The sequence below is a fragment of the Meriones unguiculatus genome, chromosome 1 (assembly GCF_030254825.1).
Source record: "Meriones unguiculatus strain TT.TT164.6M chromosome 1, Bangor_MerUng_6.1, whole genome shotgun sequence".
Taxonomy (NCBI): domain Eukaryota; kingdom Metazoa; phylum Chordata; class Mammalia; order Rodentia; family Muridae; genus Meriones; species Meriones unguiculatus.
In genome coordinates, this window is record NC_083349.1 from 19,711,198 (window position 1) to 19,735,905 (window position 24,708).

General features: G+C 55.1%; 1 protein-coding gene and 1 long non-coding RNA gene across 3 annotated transcripts; one reads left to right on the forward strand and one right to left on the reverse strand.

Annotated features, from left to right (window-relative positions):
* Positions 1-7,625: 7,625 nt before the first annotated feature.
* Igf2 (insulin like growth factor 2) lies at positions 7,626-14,077 on the reverse strand. 2 transcript variants are annotated; one of them, XM_021633698.2, is made up of 4 exons: positions 13,140-14,077; positions 10,413-10,578; positions 9,019-9,167; positions 7,626-8,823 (listed from the first exon to the last, which is right to left on the reverse strand). In XM_021633698.2, the coding sequence occupies exons 1-4, from the start codon at positions 13,164-13,166 to the stop codon at positions 8,587-8,589; spliced, it is 579 nt and encodes a 192-aa protein (XP_021489373.1). In that variant the 5' UTR covers positions 13,167-14,077; the 3' UTR covers positions 7,626-8,586. The 2 variants fall into 2 exon arrangements, with proteins under 2 accessions (XP_021489373.1, XP_021489380.1); XM_021633705.2 differs by lacking the exon at positions 13,140-14,077 and adding an exon at positions 12,170-12,302.
* Positions 14,078-15,227: 1,150 nt separating this feature from the next.
* LOC132653753 (uncharacterized) lies at positions 15,228-23,521 on the forward strand. Its single transcript, XR_009591612.1, has 4 exons — positions 15,228-15,855; positions 20,318-20,376; positions 20,973-21,248; positions 21,947-23,521. It is a non-coding gene; the product is annotated as an uncharacterized LOC132653753 (long non-coding RNA).
* Positions 23,522-24,708: the final 1,187 nt, after the last annotated feature.

A 24,708-nucleotide genomic window follows, 5' to 3' on the forward strand; every position in this document is an offset into this window, starting at 1 on the left:
TCCTTACCACTTTACCAGTCTGCAACCCCTTCCTGGGGGCTCCCAGTACCCAGGATGAGGGCAGAGTCGGAGCTGAGGCCAGTGGGGGTGCATAGCAGCCAGTGTAAACAGATCAGTTCTGTCTGCCTAGGGGGAAGGGTGGGGGCAGGGAGGGAGTTGTCTTGGGCTTTGTTATGTTCTGAAAAAAAAAAAAAAGAAGGCAAAAAATTTGGGTCACAAACCACAAACTGTTTTGCTTTCGGCATAACTGGCATAAACAGGCATTTTCTCCTTGGTTTCTGGCCGGCCAGCAGAGGCCTGGGTTGGCTGGGGCTGGGAGCGGGAGAGGCTGCAGGCTGCGCTAATGAAGCCTGAGGCCTCTGCCCAGCAGTCAGAAGGGGGCTGGGCAGGGGCAGGCCTCAGTAGAGCAGGTAGAGAGGCAAGGCTTAAGGGGGTACTGTCAGTGTGGCACCACCCCTAGCTCTAGCCTGTCTATGCCTGGGCAAGAGCTCCAGCTGGGAGCCAGGCCTCAGTGACTGGAGAGACCTGAGAACCCTGGGAGCCAGGGCATCAGGACAGGTGAAACAAGTGTTTAAAGATGAGGCTGATGACCTGGTCCAGGAAATTGGTCCAAGAGTAAGAGGCCACCAAAGACTAGGACTCACTCCCGAAGAAGATGGACATTAAGAAACCTGGGTCTTCACAGTGGATGCCTTGGGGTCACCAGAGGCACCATCTTTCTGGCCAGCTCTGCAGTGGAAGCTACAGAGAAATCTGGACAAGCTCTGGGAGGATCCAACAGCAGACATCTTGCAATGTGGTCACTGCATCTCTGAGGGACAGGGGCAGGGGCCCAAGTGTTAGCTCAAGAAGACCAGACATTTAGGGGTTCAGAACAGAACTCCTCAGGATAGCAGAAGGCATGCCAAGGCCATCAGGGTGATGACAGATGCCAAAGGGTCTGGGAAAGAGGACAACCACCTTACAGGACTGAGTTTGGAGATACTGAGGAGAGAACCCAGAGGATGAAGGAACGGAATGATACAACTGAGATGTGGGGATGATGCCATATGCTGAAGAGCCCAAAAGCATAGACAGGCTCTGGGTTTCACCCAACAGTCCATGTGAGCCATGTGAGGAGATCCTAGGTGGAGAGTGGCAAGATTTGGACTTGTCAGTTGGTTTCCCAGAGAACATGATGAGAGGGGGTGGAGAGTCTGTCTTGTGAGTTGTAGGCATGGAGATAGTGGGTAGAAAGGTCTCTAGGATGTCCTTAGGAGCAAGTGGGAACAGGAGGTGCCATTTTGAAACCTGTTCTCTCCATTCCTAGAGCCTCTGTGGGGCACACGCGTGTGAAGTGCCATTGTGTACTGGGTACTCAGGGCAGGCCTTGTGAAGGATGGCTCCTTCAAGAAAGCCCACCTGGGGCTGGTCTCACGGGACACGTGGCCCAGGCAGCCCTTGAAAAGGGTTAGAGTCCCCAGCTATCAGGCTCTTGTGGCTGGGACAGTTGTTACGGGTAGTAATGGTTGACTGTGTGTGTCAGGGTAGCTTCAGGTCACCATGAGTTGGTTGGCTTATCTAGAAGCTGCTGCCATGTTCTAAGCAGAAGTGGGATGGTGTCTGGTGTTTTTATATACCACTGCTTTGGTGCTGCAGGGAGATGGGGGAAGGGGGAATGGAGGTGTATCCTGGCAGGGCTCAGACCACTTGAAGTTACAGTTCTCCATATCCAGAACTGGGCTGGGCTGTAACAGAATGAGGGCACTCCAGTGCAATTCCTTTCCAGAACAACCCCACACTGGGAGCGTCTACAATAGCAACACATTTTCTTAGAGACAAGGAGCCTAATATTGAAGCATGCCAAGACCATGCCCTTCCCAAGAATCCAGATGGTGGTCCTTCCTACTTCTTTCCAACTTCCAGGGCCCTCAGGCATCCCCTGGCTTGTGATAGCCTCACTCCAGTCCCTGTCTCTCTCTTTGTATATTACCTTATTCCTTACGTAATCTTTTCTGTCTCATGCCTTTTAAGGATAACTGTCATTTGAATTAGGCCTACTCTAAGTTCAAAATAATGTCATAGCAAAATCCTTCTATGTTTTCAAAGACCCTTCCTTTGTCTAAATAAGTCACATCCATAGGTCTCGGGGTCAGGGGGTAACTATGTCTTTCTGGAGGACACCGTTCAACCCAGTGAAGAGATTTTGTTGAGTGAATAGCAATGGCTTACATGGCCCATGTGATGTGACCTTGTCCTAGCTCTGACCTCGTCAGTTCTATGTGTCCTTCTTACTCCCGCAACCTAGCACATCTCGAGTGTTGCTCTAATGCTCCAGGCTCTTCATGTGCATTCCTTCCCCTACGTGTTCTTCTCCACGCTTGCCCCGTTCTGCATGTCATCTTCTTGGTGAGGCCTATTCAGCACTTCCATCACACGGACCCAACCCCTGCTGAGGTATCCTGAACATTATAAGTGCACACCTTCATGTGCGGATGGGGTAAGTGATAGATGGATGGACAGTGGGTGGGTAACACATAGATAGGTACATGGTTGTTGGGTGAGCAGGTAGGCAGAGAGATAAATAAGTAGCTTGGTGAGTCAATGAGTAGATAAGTGGATGGGGCATGGTGGATGGGTGGGTGAATGGTTGAGAGCTGGGTAGGTGGATGAGTAGATGGTGGATGAATGGGTGAGTGGGTGAGTAGGTGAATAAATGGGTGGGTGGATACTCGGGTGTATGTGTGTGGGTGAATTGGTAGATAGGTAGGTGGATGAATGGGTGGCTAGGTGGATGAATGGGAAGATGAGTGGAGTAGTACATGGGTGGGTAGCACTTAGATGAGTGGGTAGGTAGATATATGAATAGATGCATAGATTAGGTGGGTGAATAGTTGAGTAGGTTAATATGGAATGGGTGGGTGAGTAGACAGGTGGATGAGTTGGCGGATAGGTGGGTACATGAATGAGTAGGTGGGTAAATGGGTAGGGGATTTGGGAATGAGTGGGCAGACAGGTAGGTGGCTGGGTGAGTGGGCCTATTAAGTATGAATGCTACGGATGGGCGGATAGATTGATAGAGTGTATGCTTTAGTGGATGGAGGATAGATGAGTGAGTAGGTGAATAGGTACATGGGTGGTGAGTGGGTAAATGGGCAAAGATAGGCGGGTGGATGTGTGGATATAGATTAGTGGGTGGGTAGGTGTGGAGATGGATGGGTGGATGGATATGTGGGTTTGGTGGATGAGTAGATGGGGGGTGGGGGATAACTGCATCAATGGATGAATCCGTAGGTGGATGTACATAGGTGGATGGATAAATGGATGGGACAGTAAGGGGATGGTGGATGAATGGCTAAATTATGAGTAGGCAGATAGGTGGATGTTTGGGTAGATTTGTGGATGTGCATATGGAATAGATAAGGGGGAGAATAGATGAGTGGGTGATTGGTTGGAGGATGGGTAAGCAGAGAGTTATAAAAGTGGGCAGACAGAGAGACAGACAGCTAGACAGATAACTGGATCTGTGGAGGGAAGAACTTTGACAAACAGAATTTGCCAAGCAGGAAAATGAGAGAAAAGAGACCTGAGGCAGTCCTGCTGAGTGTGAGGTTGTGGTGGTAAGGCAGTCCTGAGGGGGTTTATGAGAGGTGAGGGCTAACCCAAAAAGACTGGGCAAAGTGGTTCATTTTACCCAGGACTCCAGGGAGGTTAGAGGCGGTCCTGGGAAATGCAGATGTCCACCATTGTGAGAGTGGAGGCCAACTACAGTGGCGTGAGGGGGCTGACCTGAGAGTTCTAGGGGTGCATGAACTAGTTCAGGAACGAGTTCAGGAGGTTCCAAGAACTCTAGGTTTATAATCTTGGCTAACAGGTCAGGAAGGGACCAGCTTGGCAAAAGGAGTAAGAGTCTAGAGCCTGGACACCCCAAGGCCAGCTCCATAGGGCCCTAGTCAATAGACGGTAGACAGGGCCACAGTGGGGGCTTTCAGGAGCTGACGGGGCTGATGAGAACACTCTGAACACTCCTCAAAGAACTGGGCAGCTCTGGGGCTTCCTCCAGCCACAGAAGACACTGAAGGGTCTCAGAAGAATCTCTGGGTGGGAAGGTGGTCTGCCCAGGTGTGGAATTCATATCCAGGCCCCATCCTAGCTCAACTCTGTCAAGTCTCAGGAGCCCAAATGCCCTTCATTTTCACCTTACTGCTAGCCAGTCCTCTTCTTCAAGGATGAGCTTGCTTCTTCCAAGCCGTCCCCCATAACCACCGCACACCTGAGTTTAGAAGCAGCCCTTGGCTATGTAGGCCGCCCTGAAGATACCACTGCAGACCTTCAGAGGTCATACCCCATAGCATGGCCAGCAGAGACCCTGGAGTGAAAATAAAACTAAAAACGAATGCTAACTGATGTGCCAGCTTGCACCTGTAATTTCAGCATTTGGGAGGCTTCGGCAGGAGGAGTGAGATTGCTATGAATCCTAGTCCAGCATATACATCCATCTACAGTTCCAAGCTTACCCTGGGGTAGAGCGTGAGACCCTATTAAAAAAAAATCAATAGCCAAACACAATGAAAAGAAATGCTAGTGTATAGTAATGTCTGGGAAAGAGGGCCAGGGTCCCAGGCGCAGGACCTCATCAGTTACCCCAACCCGGGCTCCTCTCACATGGGGGAAGGGAACGTGCCCATTTGCATTCATTGAGAAAAGTGGGAGACTAAGGAAGAGTAAAGGAGCAGAAAGATATCCAGGCCAGGTTTCAAGCATCAAGGGGCCAGCCTTAGTTTACTCCCAGAGTCAGGAACCCCAAAGACCAGCATCACTGGACAGGTGGGTCTAGTGAGTATTAGGGACAGGCACCAGCATAGCCTTCATAGAGGCAATAGTAGAGGTGTAGGAAAACCATCCCAGGTGTTTGTCACGCTGGGTCCCGATGTCCAGCACCAACAATGATTCCAGAAGTATCCTGATCCCCAACCTCTAAGGCTAAGGGCAGTGTCCTTGGTGTAGGTTTTTATGGTACATGACTCCTTAGAAAAGCATCATGGGATCCTTTTAGCCCCACAGCACCCCATCTTTGAGGAGTTAGTGCCTAAAGTTGTCCCCAACCCGCTGGGTTCTTCAGAGAGCGCCTTATTCTTTTTTAAACTTATTCACTTTTATTCATCCCTATTGGAGCCCCCTCCCTTCTCTACCCATCCCCTCTCACCCTCTTTCCCTTTTCCCCCTCCCCTTCTTCTCAGACAAAGGAAGCTCCCCCACCAACCATCCCCAACCATCCCGGCACATCCAGTGGAATCAGGACTGAGCTCATGCTCAGAGAGTGCCTTATTGAGCCCACTTCTTTCCATATTTCAAAGGTCTTTCCTCTTCATCTGCTGCCCTCCCCCCCCAGGTGCCCACCAGGCACCCTTTTCTCCTTCCCTCCCACCCAACTTTTCTTCCCTTTGACCCCCCCAAACGAGAGATCAAAGAACTCAGAAAATAAAATTTTAAATGCTTTATTAGGCTTGCAAGCGTTTACAAGTTAAAAAACAAAACCCAGGCTTTGGATTTTGCCAGAAACAGCATGTTAAAGGGACTGAGTTGAGGCAAACACCCGGGGCCACTGCTAGATGACACAGACAGTGGCACAGGTGACATTTGGCGTTCGACGCGTGGGTAGTCTTCACGGATGACAAAGGGAGGGACCCAAGAGGGGATCCCACCGAAGACAGTAGGGAAGAGACACGATGGTGGGCCACACTAGGCATGGGAGGCCAGGGAGGTGCCTGCATCAGGGTGATCTACAATTGGGGAGAACTGCAAATTTGGGGACACAGAGGATGGTTGGCAAATGCCCCTGAAAGCACCCATCCCGGCGAGGCAAATTAACACTGGGTGGGTGGGTGTCCAGTCAAATGGGCAGGTAATTTAGGGTGCCTCGAGATCTTTTGGGTACCAAGCCGATTAATATTCGCCAATTATAACAATTTAGTCTTTGAGTTTCTGTCCAATGTTTCAAATGGCCCATTCTTCAGGCACTTGCCAAGGGACCCTCTGTGCCATGGTCGGGCTGACACACACCGCCCCCAAGGGAGGTGCCAGCCCTGTCACCTGGGCCCAGAAGCCTCAGGCCTCTAGACTGCTAGTTGGACTGTTGGGCAGGGGGACTGCACTGGAAGCAGGAGTGGGGGTGAGGTAAACCTCCAGCCGCCCTGGTCCCCACCACAGTCCTAGGCACCGTGGGGTGGCTGCTACGGCTCACCAGACCCTCGGGCCTCGGGGCCCAGGTGACCCCTTGTACACAGCTCTCCTGGCTCTGCAGGCGTTAAGCCTCCTAGCTTCCCCAACTCCGGGCCTCACCCCACCTTGTTCCCGGGAGGTCTGTAGAGCTCCAGACCTCCTGGGGACAAGGTGGGGTGCTGAGGAGTGGGTAAGATGGCACTGAGGGACGAGGGAGGACTCCCCCAAGCTCTCAGAAGGCAGCCACTTGCTCCCGCCTGATGGAACCTCTCTACTTTCACATCTACATCCCCTTCCCCCCCAACTGGTAGCGGCCAGCTGGGGGCCCCATCTTTGTGGCCTCCGAGCACCTTCCTAACACCTGAGGGGACACTGCCCCCGCCCCCTCCACTCCTCAGAACTTCTGGGGACCAGCCACTGTCCTCAGAAGCCAGGCCAGGCAGCGGCCTTCTCAATTCCTTTTGTTTCTCTGTGGGTGCGTGGCCAGCACCCCACAGAGACTCCACTCCCAACTCAGGCCAAGCGACAGAGATAGATTAAAAACAAAAATCAATCAAGGGCGATAAATGGCGGAGAGCAGGACATGATGGTAATTGGCGACGATGGCTCAGTGTGCTCGTTACTTCATCACTGCTCCCCTGTTACTTAGGAGTGGGTATAATATGATTATGAGCGCATAAAAAGCTAAGGAGGGATTAAAAAAAAAAAAAAAAAAAAAAAGGAAAACACTGCCCCAGCAAATAAAAGAGGGGAATAGATCAATTGACATAAAATTTGGGGTCGTGATTCTTCTGTAATTCTGCAAGTTGACCTGTGCCTCCTCCTGATTCTTCTATCCAAAACCTCTCTGGGACCACTTCCTACCCATAGCTCCCCCCACCCAGCCCCCACTGCCCCCCACCCACCCCTCCAACCGCCAGACTTCCCACACTCCCCACAATCAGAGACTGCAAATGGCCCATAGGTGTGCTTGGGGTAGGGGGTTTCCCCCAGATCTTTCCTCCCAGGGGCACACCCAGGGTCGGGGCTACTTGGGCAGCATGTTTCACTTGGCAGTGCCATCTCCTTATCTAAGCAAACTTACTCTACACTGGGGTGAGGCCAACACAGAATCATGGAAAGGCATTGGCCCTCACGGGGGCTGGGGAGCACCAGGCTCATGCTGTGGGCACAGATACCCAGATGGAAGTGAGCCTGGCAAAGATAGAACTAACAACCTGGTCACACACAGGGCCCACAAGCAGCAGCAGAAACTAGATGGACTGGGGGGGGAATCTCAAACAACGCAAACTGCTTGGGGAATTTAGGATGGGCCTTAGTTTGGGCAATGTTCAAATAGGATTATTTAGCCATTTCAATATTCGCATCAAATTGTGTGGGTGTGCATCCAATTGAGTGCGTGTGTGTGTGTGTGTGTGTGTGTGTGTGTGTGTGTGTGTAGGTGTGGGGTGTGTGTGCATGGGAATGTGTGTGTGTGTGTGTGTGTGTGTGTGTGTGTGTGCATGCATGTCTGTGTATTTGCAGGGATAAGTATAAACATGTGCTTTTTAGGGTAGGTACAGAAAAGTGAGATTTTGAGACTGGGGGCTTGTGCCAATTAAATTTTGTTTTCAATTTTCATGCTCTGTTCCTTCACCCAGCCCCATGGTGACATGGTGACATTTGTGATGGAATGACCAGTGAAGAAAGTTTGGGAGGCTATTGTTGTTCAGAGCCAGCTTACGCTAAAAGCACCCTATCTGAGTGGTGATAAGGAGAGGACACTGAAGCAATGACATGCCACCTGGAAAAATTTGGGTCCCCTTCTTTTCTTCTTGGGTGGTGAGATCCAAGTCTAGGCCAATTTGACTAAAGATCCAAATGGGAAGAAGATGAAGGGGGGGGGGGGCGCCAAATCATTTGATTTTGCCAATTGTTTTTTAAGCCAATTAATTTTTTGGTATGTTTTCAGCCAATTGATTTCTTTAGTTATTTAATTTTTAAATTGTAAGTTCTGGTGTTTCTAAAAAGCCAATTTGTTTTAAAGGGACTGTATATTTTAAAGTTTTTTTTAATGTGCATTTATAGTTTGAGGGTTGTCACTTGGGTTGTTTAGAGCCAATCTAGTTTTAAAGCTAATCAATTTGGTTTTGAAGCCAATCAATCAATTTGGTTTTGAAGCCAATCAATTAATTTGGTTTCGAAGCCAATCAGTCTATTTGGTTTTGCCCGATGGTGTGGGGCAGCCTGATGTGGGGAGGCGGGGCATTGGGGGTGGGGAGGGAGAAGCCAGGGGAAGGAAGTGGAGCAGAGAGATCTTGGTGTGGGACGTGATGGAACTGTCCCTGCTCAAGAGGAGGTCACAGAGTGATGGTACTACATTGCAGAATTACCACAAAATTTGGTTCACTGATGGTTGCTGGACATCTCCGAAGAGGCTCCCCCGTGGGCGGGGTCTTTGGGTGGTAAGACGATCAGGGGGCGATGACGGTTGGCCTCTCTGAAGGCTTCGAGCTCTTTGGCGAGCATGCGACCCCGGCGGGCACGCAGGAGGGCAGGCAGGCCTCTGCGCAGTCGTTGGGCGGACTGTCTCCAGGTGTCGTAGTGGAAAAACTTGCCCACGGGGAATCTGGGGAAGTCGTCCTGGGGAGGAGGTGCTAGTCAGCAGGTGTCAGGGGTAGCACGTTAGCCTGAGTACCCAGCCAGTTCTCACACACTCGACCCCCGCAATCAAGAAGCTGGTGGTCTCTTTGTCCTGCCCCACCATTCCCTCACCCCCCCCCCCAGCCTCCCCACCCTGCTAGCTACCTAAATTCTTGCCTCTCTCCCAAGCCTTACCGGAAGCATGGCCTCAGAGGCAGACACATCCCTCTCGGACTTGGCGGGGGTGGCACAGTATGTCTCCAGGAGGGCCAGGTCGCAGCTGCGGAAGCAGCACTCTTCCACGATGCCACGGCTGCGACGGTTGGCACGGCTTGAAGGCCTGCCTGGAAGTTCCACCACGGGGCAGAGAGTTTCAGTCAGAATCCGCTGGGGTCGGCCCCCATTGGGGTGCCCTCCCCAGCCCCCGCAGGGAAGGCTGTGGAAGGGACTACCTCTGCCCTCCCGCTACACCCAGGCTGGACACTAGGTCACCCAGTAGGAATGAGGTAGAAGTGTGAGCCAGGTGGGCCAAGATGCCCAGAAAGGAAAAAATGAAAGTGCAAGCTGCAGAACCAGCCCCTGGCCACTGGTGCCTCCTGCTTGGTAACTAACAGCACAGCCCCTCGGCCCTACAGACTCCGTGGAGACCAGAGGCCACACTGGAGTGATTTGGAAAACAGGGAGGAGGAGGGGGTGAGCCCCATGAGGGGGCCATGGTGGACACAGGTATGGTCCCTGGACTTGGGGCCTTGGCCTGGTGTCACCTTGAGCCTGAGGGGCCCACCCCTGACCCCCAACGCTGAATTGAGACAGGGAAGATAGGGTAGGAGAGAACAAGACGGGAGGGGAGGAGTGAGGCACCCAAAAACCACTCCCTTCTCTTCTCCCGTCTTCCCCCTCTCCCCCACGAACTCAGGTCCGAGGCTGGGCTTGGGGCCCTCCTATTTGTGAAGCCCCTCCATGCAGGAGTGGCTCCTCGAGCAAGGGCTGGCCCTGCAGTGCCAGAGGGCACAGAGAAGCCCGGTGGTGGGGGCTTCGGAGTGCCCAGGAGCGGAAGTGGGTTCCAGAAGTGGGAGCACAACCAGAGCAGTTCACAGGCAGGTAGGTAGAGGTGCAGAGGAGGAGCTGCAGGTCCAGGACCAGGTGAGGAAGACAGAGTGGCCTATGCCAGCAAGGAGAGTCATCTACTCTGCTGCCCCTGCCCCACCCAGGCATGCCCCACCCACGTGTCCCCCATCGCTCAGCCTCCCCCCCCCCGGGAAATCAAGAGAAGCATGATCAACGTTAAAAGAAGGTAAGCACCCCCTCCCCCGTGCTGTAGCGCTGGGAACCCCTGAATCTGGATGGCCAAGGTCGGGCTCTCCCCCTGGACTCCCAAACTGCATGTACACCTGGCTTGAGACCTGACAACCACATTTTGGCTTTACTTTTAATAACTTTTAAAGCTATCAGATCTGTGAGTGTGAGGCCACGGCCCTGCCCGAGGCGGGGGGGGAGCTTAAGCCCCCCATCTTAACTGTCCCCCCACCCAGGCAGGCCTGTCCCCGCCGCCCCCCGCCCCCCTCCCCATCTCTCTGGAGTTAACTCACTGAAGTAGAAGCCGCGGTCCGAACAGACAAACTGTAGCGTGTCAACGAGCTCCCCACCGCACAGGGTCTCGCTGCGGGGGCGGTAAGCAGCGATGCAGCACAAGGCGAAGGCCAAAGAGATAAGAAGCACCAACATCGACTTCCCCATTGGGATCCCCATTGGTATCTGGAAGGAGAGAAGCAGGCTTTGAGCGAGAGGCCCCCCGCACCACACCCTTGCTCCCAAAATGCTCCTCCCCACCAAAGACACCTATCATCTCTCAATTGAGAATGCAATTGGAGTTTGAAAGGCAGCTCCCCATTATTTATTTGACCTGCGAAAACAGAGCACTGGGCTTGCTGAGGTCAAAGCCCACTTTGAATGTGAAGAAATTCAATGGTGCTCAGGAAGGCACCCCAGGTGCCTTTGAACTGTAAGAAACCCTAGAGGACCACCCACCCATGGGCGCAATCGCAGCTTAGCCACACCCACGGCAGCAGGGGCCAGCGCTGGACACTGGACCTGGTTTCCATGCTATGATATCATGGGGGTGGGGCCAGTCCAAGGGCACATCATCATTGCCACTCCTACCCTGGCCTCCAAGAACTGGCCAAGATGGCAGATAGCTCCACCCCACCCACCGTGGAGCATGTGCATCCAAAGGGACCAGCTGCCAATCTTCCTGCCCCCCAGCTGGCCACCCCTCCCTAAGCAGCAGAGCCAGCCCCACCCATCCCCCCCCATCTCCCAGGCCATGCTGAACAGGGCCTGGGTGGAGAATTCAATGGTTAGCGCATCGAGACCGCCTGCGCTCCGTTAGCCTGGCTCTCCAGGGTCGCCCAGCCCTCCAAGTCCAGGCTTCCCTGGCACCTCAGAGCTCAAGAGAAAGCCTGAAATCCCGTATCAGGCCTCAACTCTTACCATCCTGGGTCAGGGACCCTAGAAAGTCCCTCTACGGCCCACAGAATCAGCTTTCTGATAGGAACTAAATTATACCTAGGGTACTAGAGACGGCATTTTGGGCCCCTAGGAGGCTGAACACCCCAGTTTAGACGGACACACCCCCTCCACAGACTGTTAGCCAGCTTCTTTAGAGGTGGGAGACTGCCACCACCCACAGTAAGCCACTCTTGACCCTGAAGTAAGTAGAGCCCTCCAGGCTGCAGCCCCAGCCTCTGCTCCACAGGCCCAGGGGATTCTTGCTGCAAAGAAACACGTGAGAGACCAATGTGGAATAATCAAGAAACAAGTTCGAGCTCCCTCGGGGAACTAAAAGTCACCTCTGCCCACCTCCTCAACAAGACCCAGACCGACACTCTCCCCCCAACCCCAACGCCTCTCTGTGGCACCAGCGCTTGCAATCAGCCCGCCATAGCTGCAACAGTTAGTCCTGGGCGGGGGTGGGAGGCGGCGGCGGCAGGCGGAGCTGACCTCGAAGTCCCTTCCCAAAGCCACTGGCTCCAGGTCCAGCTCAGGTGGCTAGGAGAAGCAAGCAGGAGACTGACCAAAGAGGTAAGGAATAGGTGAGGACCCAGGGAAGGCCCACATTTGTTGGAGGGGGCAGGCGGAGGAGAAGGAAAAGGAGAGGACGGAGCAGGTGAGGAAGCCTGGGGCCAGTGGGCACACAGGACAGAGGCCGAGGGAGGATGAAGGCTTGTAAGAGGCAGCAGGCCCGGCTGCAAGGGCAGAGGCCCCAGGCTAGCCGGTGCCCTGACCACCCCACTGGGCAGGCCGGAGCGGGATGGCAGCAGGGTCCTGGCTCCACAGCCCTGGTTACCTGAAGTTGGATAAGGAGGCCGCTGGGGCTGGAAGAAGAGGAAGACAGGAAAAGGCTGGAAGGCTCTCACAGGAGAAGCTAATGTCCAGTTTGCGAGCTGGTCAGTGCCTCCGCTTTTATGTCTGAGTCGGCTCCTCCCAGTCCCGGCTCCACCCTACCCCCACCCCCACTCCCTGTTGACCACTCCCCCCGCCCCCTTTGCACCCGCCCCCTCTCTCCTTCCAGCCAGTCCCTTCTCTCCTGCACCCCCAACAGCTACCCTTGGACCATTCCATAGCAATGCACAAGTGGGAGGGGGGCCTCATCGTGCGCCCCCAGCCCTCTCTGCACAGACCAGTGGGGGCGGGGAGGGGTCTCCTTCTCACATCCTCCTATGGAAAGTTCCACCCAGTGAAAGGCAGGGGCAGCTTATTTCTCCCTGGACTGTAACTTTTCTGCCCTTCTGAGCCCAAAACCGTGCCCTCTCCCCACATTCCAGGTTGGGAATGTTGGGGAACAGAATGGGGGGGAAGACATCGAACTGTGGCGTCTGGCCTGACTCTTTGGCCAATTCTGGGGGGCTTCTGGCCCCGCCCACCCAGTTTTCCTTTCTCAGTCTCACAGGCACAAAGTCAACATACCAGGGTGGGCTTCGGAGATTCTGCACCCCCTCCCCATCACCCAGCACCCTGGGGGATAAGGCCTGCACAACACGAATCATACGTTTTAAGTCGCTCCGTCCCCCTTCCCCAACACACACCAAAGGACCAGGAAGTCTTCTGTGAGTTCAGCTTACACACCCCCTGCCCACCAGTCCCCATACCCCTGCCCCCTCCCCCACTCCACGGCGCACGGGGGAGCTAGAGTTTGCTTAGGGAACGAGCCCCCAGCCCCCAGCCCCCAGCCCCCAGCCCCCATCCCCCGGCCGTACCAGTCCCGCCATGCCCAGGCCGGGCCCTGGGCAGCTCCCTGGGGCCCTGAAAGCCCTTACCTGGAAGCCGGCGAAGCTGCCACCCATCTCCCTGCTGCGTGTTTGCAAACCGAACAGCGGGCGAAGGCCCTTCTGCCGGGCACTCCTCTGCCAGCCCCGCTCTGACCAAGTCGCGCGGACCGATTGTGCGACGGGACAGAACGGGGGGGTGGCTTTTTTGATGGGGGGGGACGACGTCTCTTCTGCTTCTTTAGGGAGGGAGGGCTATCTTAGGGCTGGGGCGGGACAGATACTGTACTTTGGGGGGGAAAAGGTATGGGGAAATGAGGTCAGCTGTTGTATCAAGGATAGTGGGGGGACAGAGATAGTGAGAGAGACAGAGTGAACGTGAAAGGGGGGGGCCACAGAGAGGGAGAGAGGGAGAGAGGACAGCGAGAGGCGGGTAGGCTCACAGCGGGAGAGGACAGCACGGAGAGAAACAGAAAGCGTATAATTAATCCACTTGGGTAGGCGAAGGCAGAGGGCGGACGTGAGGGGGGAGGGAGTCTGAGGCGAGGAGGAGCGGGGAGGGGGCAGGAGGGGAGCCTAGGAAAGGTGGCGGGTAAGTTGAGTGCGCGAGGGGGGGCGCACCGCCAGCAGAGGAGAGGATGCAACTTCGAAGGGCCGAGGACGGTGATGAGGGGGGAGGAATGGAAGCTTCACCCCGGCCACGGGCACCCAGCTCGGTTAGGGCCGACGGAGCCCTCTGCCGTCGTAAGCCCGGGCCTCTTTTGGGGGGGAGAACAGGCGTGGCGGCGCCGCGGCCGCTCGGGACTGCAGCGAGAAAGAGGGGAGCGGCCGGGCCGCGCGCCGGGGAGGGCTGGGAGGGGGAGCGCGGGTGATGACAATGCCGGCGACCTGCGAGCCGGACTGCCTGCGGTGGGGACCGCCTCCTCTGGCGAAGCAGGAGTGGGGTGTTGAGGTAGATAGAGGAGGAGGCGGCGGGGAGATCCGCAGGCCCGACGGAGCGCGGCCCCGCCGACGGCGCCCTGCGCGGGAGTTAGCAGCGAGGCGGCGGACGGCGTCGACGCGGGGCCGCCAGCCCGGATGGAGGCGCTGGCGGGCCGAGCGCGGGCGGGCGTGGGCCAGGAGGCGGGGGCGGCCGGAAGGGGGGGGCCGGGGGCCGGCCTGGCCTCACGCAGCTCCGCCGGAGAGCAGGCAAACTCCGGGCGCCAACGCCCGGCTCTTATAGCCGCGCCACCCCGCGGCTCGGCGCCCGCTCGGGCCCCGCTGGCCTTACGCCCGCGCCAATGGGCGCCCGCAGGGCCCTCGCCCCGCCCCGGGACCGCCCCCGCAACTGGAGCCACCGGGGGGAATGCGGGCCTGGGGCCCTGGGGGCATGGGAGGGGGTGCCCGCGGGGGGGGGACGTGGGATGCGTGATCCCGAGGCTAGGGTGGGGTCGCCGGGCTCCCCAGCAGGCCCACGAGATCCAGGGTTCCCATCCCCCTCCCAAAAATCGAGGCCTCGTGTCCCGTTTCCGGGGTGCCCCGGGCTTGCGCGATAGGGGCGCGTGGTGCGAACCAACGTGCGTGGCACCCTAGGCCTCGGTGGCAATGAGGGGGCCTGCGCCCGGGTTAGAGGGCATCCCAGCAGGCAGGGTCGAGGCGCAGGTAGTCGGGGCGAGGGGTCCTCGGCGGGACCTACCTGCCCGGCAGGGGACGGTCCCCGGGAGCGGCCGGGGCGGAGCGCGCAGCCTCCACCTGTCTGAGCAGGCGGTCGGGCTGCGGAGCCCCACGCGGCAGCCGTGTCCCGAGCGAGCGCCTCCCCGGTGCTTTGCGCGCGATGGCCGAGCGGCCTCGGGGAGGGGGCCGCCAGGTGCGCCGCGGAGGGGAGGCTGACTTGGCCACGCCACGATCCGGGCCCCCGCGTGGAGCCCCGCACCGTGTCTGTGTACCCTTCCTCAGAGAGAGAAACGGGACGGGGCGGCTCAGCTCAAACCATACCTGGAAGCCCGAGCTCACTGGACTGCTTCTAAGCAGCACGCCTTTGGGACCCACCCAGAATACCGGGCTAACCGTTCTCCGGTCCTCAGTGCGTAGAGCTTGCTTAGGCGCGGGTTCGGCCCCAGGGGCCACCACGATAATTAGGGGGTCTGAGGAAACCATCTCCTGGAGGGTTCGGACGATTTAAAAGAGCCACTGTGATTTTTTTTTTTTTACAGAGTCAAACCCACCCATGAAAACCCAGTCACCCTGCTTCTCCCATCCTCGTTCCCGCACCTCTAGGAGTGGAAGGGGCCACCGCCTGGCGGAAACCCGCGTGCCCGGGGCTAACCTCCAGGCCCAGCCATCAGTCACCGCGCCCGCCCGCGCTCTACGCCGCCTTCCCGAGCCCTCGACCTGTAGGGCTGGAAGCTCTCGGCCTCCCGGGCGCTCAGCGCCTCTTCCCCCGGCTTCGCTGCGCCCAGCGCGCTGCCCTTCCCTCTTCCTAGCCGCCCCGGCGCCTTCCCTACCGCTGCGTTGTTGGTAGAGGGCAGGCAAAGAGGCGCGCGTTTCGGGGTGCCCAGCTCAAGGAAGCGCTGCTGCCGAGGGGGAAGCCAGCAGCCGGCTCCCGCACTGCTCGGCAGCAGCCCTTGGGGATAAACCACGAGGGAGCCCGGTACCAGCAACCGTAGGGCTAGCTCAGCACCACCGCGCCACGGGGGAGCTCACCGCAAGGCCGAAGGTCGCGGGCGCAGGAGGATCCGAGGAGACAGGCAGGAGGGCGCACTACGGAGCGCACTGGCCGCAGCTGAAGGTGAGCGAGACCCCAAGGGCAGTCCCCAGTGTCCCCGGGCAACGCCCAGTCCGTTGGAAGACCCAGGGACAATGCCCAAATTTGGGGGAAACTGGGGGCAATGCCCAGTCGTTTTCCTGGATGCGGGAGCAGTCCTGCCCACGTCCTGGCCGTCGCGCAGTGTCCGGAGCGTGTTTGGGGCACACAGACTTTTCCAAAACCTGAGCTGCCGCTGGGACACCGTAGGAAACGTGAAGAGGCAGGAAAGGGGAAGTGGCCAGTAGAAACAATGCTCAAATTTCGGGGATCCCAAGTCAGACCCTTGTCTGGTTTGCAGCCCTGTGAATGAGTGTCCTGAAGCAGGGGGACTCGAAGGAAAGTCCAGAAATGGGGAAAGTGTGGAGAATGACTAAATTTGAGAGTCCAGGAAAAAAAAAATTAGAATCCAAGTTGGGGGATGAGGGAAATTATTCCATGAAAAAAATGGGGGAGATCTTGATCCAGGCCTAACATCTTGGCCAGCAAGCTTAGGGAACCCACAAAATCCTAGGCTAATTTGTAGAAGTTAGGTGGTTTGTTGGTGCTGTTGAGTTTAAGAAAATACCCAACATGAAATTTGGGGGAACTTCGTTTTAGTTGTTTAAAATTGGGAGATGAAAACAAGAGATGGATTTTAGGGATCCAGGGCAATTCTTTGGGGGGACAGAGTGGAAACTAGAGTTCACCCTGAGGCCAGTGGACCTTGCAGCCCCCGGGAAAAATCATTTCTATAGTTTCTGCGGCTTCAGGTGGGGAAATGCTGCCTAAATGTGGGGCAACTAGGAGTGCAGGCAAGTGGTCCATTTGAGGAAGACAGAAAATCAATGTCTTTTAATATTTTAATTTTAAAAACGGATTTCAGTTGGTCTTTTGTTGAACAAGGGGGGGGGGGAGTTTGTATGTTTTCTTGGACAGTGTTTGCACTTGGGAAAACATACTGAGTTTTAGGGATCAATAAAAATTACCCAATGGATGTTGAAATCTAACTTGCAGGGAATAGAATTAGTAGCTGGGAAATTTGTAAGACACAGACCTTTCAAACCTAGGACTTGGGGGATCTGGGGCATTATTTCAGTGTGTTTTGAGGACCATAAAACATTGTCTAAATGTAGAAAGACTCCAGTAGGAGTCATAAATTCAACAAAATTCATTAAAATTTAATAAAAATCCAACTCTTTGGAAGAAAAAAAAAATCCTTCAGTTTGTTTTGGAGTGCCTGAACTTGGGGTCCCCAGGAAAATAATTTTGGAATTTAAAGTTTCCCAGTATCCTTGGAGCACTTCAGGGCCAACTCCTATGTTACAAGGAATAGAGATGATGAGTCCCTAAATCATAGGGCCCGAGAACCAGTTACAAATTTGTAATCTGCAGAGATTGTGCAGGATAACTGGGGAGGGGGTTGAAATGTAGGGGGCTGAGTGGGTGCATAACTGGCATTGTAGAGGGAGAAATTAGACCCTTTTGTGACCCAAGGTTAGCACTAAGTGTGTTTTGGGGGCCTGGAAAGTATTGCCTAATGTTTGAGGACTTTAGGCATGGGCCAACATGGGGGATGAGGAGGAGGATCCAGGGTGGTACTGGATTTTGCAATTAGTGTTTGAATGAAAAAAAAAAGTTTTTTTTTGTTTTTTGTTTTTTTTTTTTTTTTAATTGGTAAGCTATAGGGACCCAGGGACTCTTAATACTCGGTGCAAAGAAAATGCTCAGAGTGCTCAAGGACTGGGGGCCTGCAGCATTCCAGTATACAGAAAAAGGCTTTGGCCAAGAGTTAATGCTGTTCTTTCTGTGACCCAGAGAGACATGGAACAGTCCTATATGACTTGGGAGAGTATGGAAAGCTCTCCACCATGTGTGAGCACATGCCTTAGATCACTGCTCAGCCTGCTTTGGGAGCTTGAGTGAGAACGTCTATATTTTAAAGAACCCTAACTGTGGCCAGAAAGCTTGCAGGAACTCTAGAAAACCCTAAAGCCCTGTGACCCGTTTGTATGCATGGCTTTTTTTTTTTTTTTTTTTTTGGAGGGGGGTCTTGTTGAGTGAAATTTAGGCATGATTTGTAAAAGGACTCCCTAGATTTTTCTGGAATTCGGGAAATGAGAGCGCAGGCTACTTTAGGTGCCTATATTTAGGGGAGGGCATAGAAAGAAAGGTTGGAATTTTGAGGGTCCCAGGAACTTTGAGGGTTCCAGAAAAATTATTCAGGATGTCTGAGTGGGACTCAACTTGTAAAATCTGGGTTTGGGGCAGCAGAGTACAGAATTTAGTCTAATTATGGTCCACGTTAATAAAACCAAAGGACGGGTAGCGGGGGAGGACAGTCAGTAGAAATACTGCAGATATAAAATGATAGGAACATAGAAAAACAACCCCCAACCCACCCCAGTGAGACAGCGCCTAAATGCTACGAAAATGTTCACCCTCCCAAGTAAGGAAATTTTGTCAGAAGAACTAAGGACTAAGGACTAAATTTTAGGGAACTGAGGCCGGTGTTTTTACATCTGTAGGAGCTTGCATATGAAGCGGTAATGAGCCAGGAGCAAACTTGGGGGGCCAGCCCACATAATCTAATTTTGGGGGGCAGGCGGAAGCAGAATTCCCACTTTTTGAAATGTTTGAAAATCAAGTGTCAAAGAAAAAAAAGGGGGGGTTCCCTTGTAACCTGAACAAATGCTGAATGATTTTGGAGGGCCCGAGAAGCAAAGCTTAAATTTCGAGATCTTAAGTTTCGAGAAACTAACGCCTGAGGTGCAGAGAAGCCGGCAAATTGCTCAGCTGCCGGGAGACCACAGAGAACTAGAGCTGTATTTGAGAAACTGAAATCCCCGGGCCGCGGAGGACCGGCCGCCAGGATCCGCCGAGCCAGGGAACTCAAGCGGAGCAGGGGCGCCCTCCCAGGGGAACGCGGGCGCGGGAAAGGGGCGCAGACGACGCAGGCAGGGAGCCCCGGCGCCGCGGAGCGCGCGCCCGAGCTGGCTGCAGTTTCCGTTCCTTTGCCTTCTAGCCACCCAGAAGGGCTGGGTAGAGGAGGCCAAAGCGGACGGGCGTCCGAGAGGGAGCGGGAACTCCGATCGAGCGGCGGCGCGCCGCTCTCTGACGCTCCCCAGGCTCCCCGGGCTCAGGCGCCCCGCTCGGCTCCCCGCCGCCCCTGCGCCCCACGCGCTCAGGCGGCGCGAGCCTAGGCGAAGCCGCGGCCGGGCGGCCGCCGGGGGCAGGCTCGTCCCTGGCTCGGTTTGGGGACCCGGGGCACCCCCAGTGGCCTCCCCTGCCTGCCCCTGCGCCCCGCACGCGCCTATCCTGCCTTGCCCGTTCCCTAACAATTAACAGTGGAGGAACCAGCTTTGTTTGGACAGGGTAGAAAGAGGGTAGAGGATGGGGGAGCAAAGAAAGTTGGGGGGGGGGGGGAAAGAGCGTCACAGAATGAGACGGTGGTGGCAGTGGCCGGATGCCAGGGCCCTCATTTCGTTTTCTCAGAAAAATTTCAGCGACTAGCCACCCAATCCTGGCTGGGGAAAGTCCAGCTTCTTAAAGGCAAATATTAAACCCACACACACACAGGCTCACCGTGCTGTTGCTGGGAACGAGGTCACCCCTCAAAGTTGGGCAATGCTGGAGGTGAAGGGCCGTTATTCTAGTGGGACCTGGGAGGTGGGGGGTGTTAGGTAGGGGGAGCTGCTAGGGAGCAGCGGAATGGGGAAAAACCTGGGCCATGACCATAAGCATGGCTTGTCTCTGTGGTCACCCAGAGAGGATGGTACAGCGGAGAATTCTCAAAGCCTGACCCTCTGGGGAGGCAGGAGTTAATGTCAGTGGACAGGTGTGGGGACCTCAGCAGGGTGAGGCCTCTCCTTCGTATTAGTTTGGCCAAGCGAGCAGAAAGACAGCCCCCCCCCACACACACACACACCCATTTTCCACCCGGAGCACTAAGCACGTGGGGAATGTTCCCCTTTCAAATTCCAGTCTGCATCAATCACCCCCGTGTCCCATTCCAAGAACATCTGGCCTGTCTCCCCCCACCCTCCACACACACCCATGCTGCCCCCTTCCCCCTTCCCCCAGCCTCTCTATCCCTGGCTTTTCTGGCCTGGCTGCGTGTGTGCCTATAGACTTGAGGAAGCTTCCAGCTAGGAAGACTGGGATCTGGTGATGTCCCCCATGCCAGGAAGACTTGTAAACTTATTGGGAGCGAGGGACATTAAGAAGGTGCCTGTGAACACCCCTAGCCCTTGTGAGGCCAGAGTAGGCTAAAGCCCTCTGCTGAGCGCCTCCTTTAGAAAGAAATGGCAGGTGGGGTGCTCGCTACCTTTCCCCCAAGAAGTGGCCCGGGGTGGGGATGAGCAAGAGTAAGGGTTTGTTTCTGGATTCCTGCTTTCCTTTTCCTAAGGGGCATCAGTCATGCCAGCGGCCTGTCTCGGGGCCTAATCTCTGCTTTCTGGCCCCACAGAAGTGCCCCGGAGAAGCCACAGAGCCACCCCCTGGAGACGCACTCCTGGACTTGGCCAGGTAGGAAAACGCTGAGGTCACCTTGAGGTGCCCAGTGGAGAACCACCAAGGCATGCAGGCGGGGTAGGGTGGGGGATGGGGCATGCGTGTTCTCCTTCCTCTACACGGCTGCCCACAGAGCCTTCACCTGGCCTTATTTAGTCAAAGTGTGGCCTAAAGGTCAGGGAGAGGCTCGTACAGTTCCGGGTCAGCCTAAGGCTCAAAAGCACACAGCCTACCTTCAGCCAGGATCAGTGACCAGATAGATTCTTTCTCTAAGGCCCTCTCCTTTTTCCCTATTTTTGCCTGCCTGCTCCAAGGTGGGAAGGGACCTACAACAGTCTTAGGATGTCACGGGGTTTCCTCTAGGCAGGGCATGGCCCACTAGACTCTAGCCCTATTCGGACCCCAGTTCCTTCCCTGCCCTACCCCACCACCACCGTGGCAGCCCAGATCTCCATTCTGGGCTTAAAAGCTCAAATTCTGAAGAAACTAAATAGCCCTTAAGATTCAGACTCACCCACCATGCCTGGCCGGCACCCTTACAGAGGATCTGCCTGTCTCCCTTCTCTCCTTGCAAGCAGCCAGTCTTTCTTATTCCCCTTGTCTTTTCCCAGCTCCACGATCGCTCGCTGAGCTGACTGCTCTCCCCCTCCCTGGGAACAAGCCCAGCATTTTACACACCCAGCTTCTCTCTGAGGGTCTCCAGTATGCTCTCCCTCGTGCTCTGCTGGACGCCTGCTGCAGGGGACACACTCTGCTAGGCTGCGGACTTGGGCACCACATACGGACTCCACGCCAGTGAGACCCAGGGAGTTTTTTGTGCCACCCTGTAACCCCAGGAAGTCACCACCGGAGCCACCAACATGAGGATTGCACCACCCAAACCAAAAGTAAGTGTTGCCGTGGGGGCACAGCAGAGAATGCTGGTATGCTGGGTGGGGATAGGTCTGAGGCCACGCCGCCATGTCCCTGCTTTACCGTCTGAACCAAACTTTAAAAGAAGATTCCTGGCTTCTCTTTGGCATGGGCATGATGAACGGGAAAGGGGACTTCACCTGCTGGGTCCCACCCTGGCAACTCGGGGAGGCCTGTGCCACTTGAGGCTGAGGCATAAGGGCACATACTCACATACCACCCTCCAATCTCCAAAATTCCACCAGAGCCCCAGTACCTGACCAGTGAACTGCAGGGCCACCAAGCAGCAGAGCTTTCTCAGGCAGAGTCCACCGTGCTTCTGGCCCCAGGCCCTTTCTAGCTGCCTCCCATCCCCATTCACACACAGGAAACCCATGGCCTTCGGAACACAATGGAATCAGGATACACCTCTCCTAAGTCCCTTCACGGGTCTCAGAATGTCTCTTTGGTCATTATTTCATTTGCTGTTCACAGTTCAGCCAGGAGGCCTGAGACTGTCACACACGTTGACAAATGGAGATTGACACAGAGAGGTCAAGCCACTGGTGCAGGGGCACCACAGCTACAACTACGTAGCCAAGGGAAGGGGGAACAGCCCCCCCCCGCGCCCCCAGCTTTCCTAAGCCTCCCATTCTTTCTAGCTAACAGTTTGTTTTTCTTTTTCTTTCCTCAGATTCTTTCCTCTTCTGGAACCCCAGCCAGCCTTTCCCTCTCCGGCTGTCTGACCTTCCCCTCAGCCCTTGCCACCTTTGCTCCTGGACCCCTCGGAACACAGCGTCAAGGACCTACATTCTACAGAGATTGCCAGATGCCTGCTTTGCCTACACCCTGCATTCCCAATGAGAGGCACCTGGAGCCCACCTGAATTCCAGATACCAACTGTGTGACTGAATAGACTTCCTAACCTCGGGGGGTTCTTTGGCTGCAGGGGACTTGGCTGAACCCTCTATCTGCAGGAGCCCTGCAGATAAGACTCATGTGCTAGATTGCTAGAGATACCTCTGGTGTGCTGGATGCTTAATGGGCACTTACCTCTGAAGGACTGGGGCTGGTGGACGGCTCCATTCAGTTTTGGGAGCGCTGGGATCTCCTAGGCCACAGGCCACAGCAGCTGGCCTCAGGGCTGGATTCTCGGGCTGCTCTGGCCTGTTGCTTCTCAGGCTTCGGCTCAGGCTTCGGCTCAGGCTTCGGCTCAGGCTTCGGCTCAGTCTCCAGCCTCGGCTCAGGCCTTGGCACAGGCCTTGGCTCAAGTTTTGGCCTCGGCTCAGGCCTCGGCTCAGGAGGCCTTGGCACAGGCCTTGGCACAGACCTTGGCTCAAGTTTCGGCCTCCACTCAGGCCTCGGCTCAGGGGGCCTTGGCACAGGCCTTGGCTCAAGTTTTGGCCTCCGCTCAGGGATTGGCTCAGGCCTCGGCTCAGGCCTCGGCTCAAGTTTTGGCCTCGGCTCAGGCCTCCGCTCAGACTTTGGCTTAGGCTGGAGAAGAGGCTCAGTCTGAGGAGATGTAGGATTCTGGGATAGGGCCCTGAGATCATCCTCATCATCCAGATCCTGCACAGTGAACTGGGTGCTGACCACTCGGCCCCTGAGGAGAAGCAAAAGTCCTTGATAGGGTCTCAAAAACAAGTCTTCTCCAGCTGAGTCTAGCCCACTCCTTCCCCCTCTCTTTGTTGCTGGATGGGGAAGCCTGTGGGTCACCTTGTCAGGCCTGGGCACTCCCACCTCATACCCCTGTCCCTTCAGCTGCTTACCCCCTCTCCCTTTTTAAGTAGAAGGAAGGAAGCAGTTGGTGAGAAGTCACTGCCAAGTTGGACAACTGCTCAGGCAGAGGCAAGAGACCCTCCTTTGGGAAGGACAAACTGGCCTTTTCCTGGTTGTGGGTGGGCTTCTGCCTTGGCGTGGACAGGGGGTGTTGAACACAAAAGGCTTTCTTTAAGGGGGTCACAGCTAAAAGTATGAAAGTCTCCCATGTGAAGAGTGGTCTTCACATTCCCACCTTGGTGGGAGAAAAAAAACCAAAGGGCTCATGGCTCTGCTTTGGTAAGGCAACCTCTGGAAGGGGTGACTGGGCTTCTTCAGGAAATAGACCCTCTCCCCATAAACACTACACTGGGTGGATTAAGGAGTCTGAGATTCCCAGTTGCAGGGAAAAAAAACTTTATGCACAAACAAGCGTGCACCTATGAGTGCCGCTACTGGCCCAAATTCCTACTTATGGACAGGGAACACTAGAGGGAAGGTGCATAAAGAGACTGGCACAGTCAGGAGAAAAGCAGCTTTTGTTTTTTAAACACTGATAGGGAATAGCAAGGAATATCTTCCTTTCATGGTCCTTCTATTTACTCTCTAGTATCCTGGTGGTAGAAGGTTCAGGAAGTAAAAAGGGAATCTTTGCTTTTAAGATTATATATATTATATACGCATATAATATACACACGTATATAATATATATGCATATACTATACACACATGCGTGCGCTCACACCCGCGCATACACGCGCACACACACGCACACGCTGCTGCAGAATATCTGGCCCCTGCACAGAGAAGGGCATGTACCAGGGTTAATTTTTCACACAGAAAAACTCTTTTCTTTCACATTTGCAAAAACAGCTGTGTACTCCTGCTGGGAAGAGAAAGAGAGCTGCCCCTCTCCTCTTGCACGGTAGATTAGTGAAGGAAAACTTACGTTCCTTGTAGCTTTGCAGCCCTGTAAGTTTCCCAATTGTCTTTTCTATCCCCTCAGAAGCTGAAGTTACTCCAGTCAGTCTAGCGGCAACCTTCCCTAAGTCTCCCCCGGAGACTAGCTAAAGGATCCTAACTATCCCAAGTCCCCAGCCCACCCACCCATACCAGAATATTTAAACTGCAATTTCACTCATACACAGAAGGCATGAAAAGGAAAAATCAGTTAGTTACCTGTACTCTAGTCGCCGCGAAGAACCCGAAGTCCCCGGACGGTGGATAATGAGGACTGGGGAGTCACTGGTGCCCAAGATTCTCTTTCGAAATTTCTTGGGCGAGGAACTGCTGGGTGGGTTAAAAGCAGCAGCCTCCTCTGAACCCAGGGGTGCCCTGGGTGTGCTGTCCAATCCCTCAAGACGGTTCGAAGAAGGGGACGAGGCTGAGGCTGAAGAGGTGGTGAGAGGGACTTTTAGACTGTGCATGATAAAGAGCCCCTAGAAGTGGCTTCTGCTCTCCACCACTGAGCAAAGCACCTGCTCAATGCTAACTGACTCTAATTGCCCCTCACCTCCTCGTCCCCTTCACGCCTGTCTCCAGACCCCTCCAAATTTGGGAACGATGTGCCAACACCGTGCAGCAATGGCTTCTGGGGCAGCTGACTATGGCACTTCCCCGCACGAGGGCAAGAGGTCATTCATTAGGGGGCGGAGCTTTGGTCTCTGCCAGACCAACGGAAAGACGTCCATGTGGGTA

Excerpts from the sequence above, each read along its gene's own strand:
- Igf2 (XM_021633698.2), bottom strand. The coding sequence starts at position 13,166 with ATGGGTGGCAGCTTCGCCGGCTTCCAG. Across the intron at positions 10,579-13,139 it reads GCAGCTTCGCCGGCTTCCAG|ATACCAATGGGGATCCCAAT; the intron begins GTAAGGGCTTTC and ends CTCTCCTTCCAG. Across the intron at positions 8,824-9,018 it reads CCTCTGAGGCCATGCTTCCG|GACGACTTCCCCAGATTCCC; the intron begins GTAAGGCTTGGG and ends CCTCCTCCCCAG.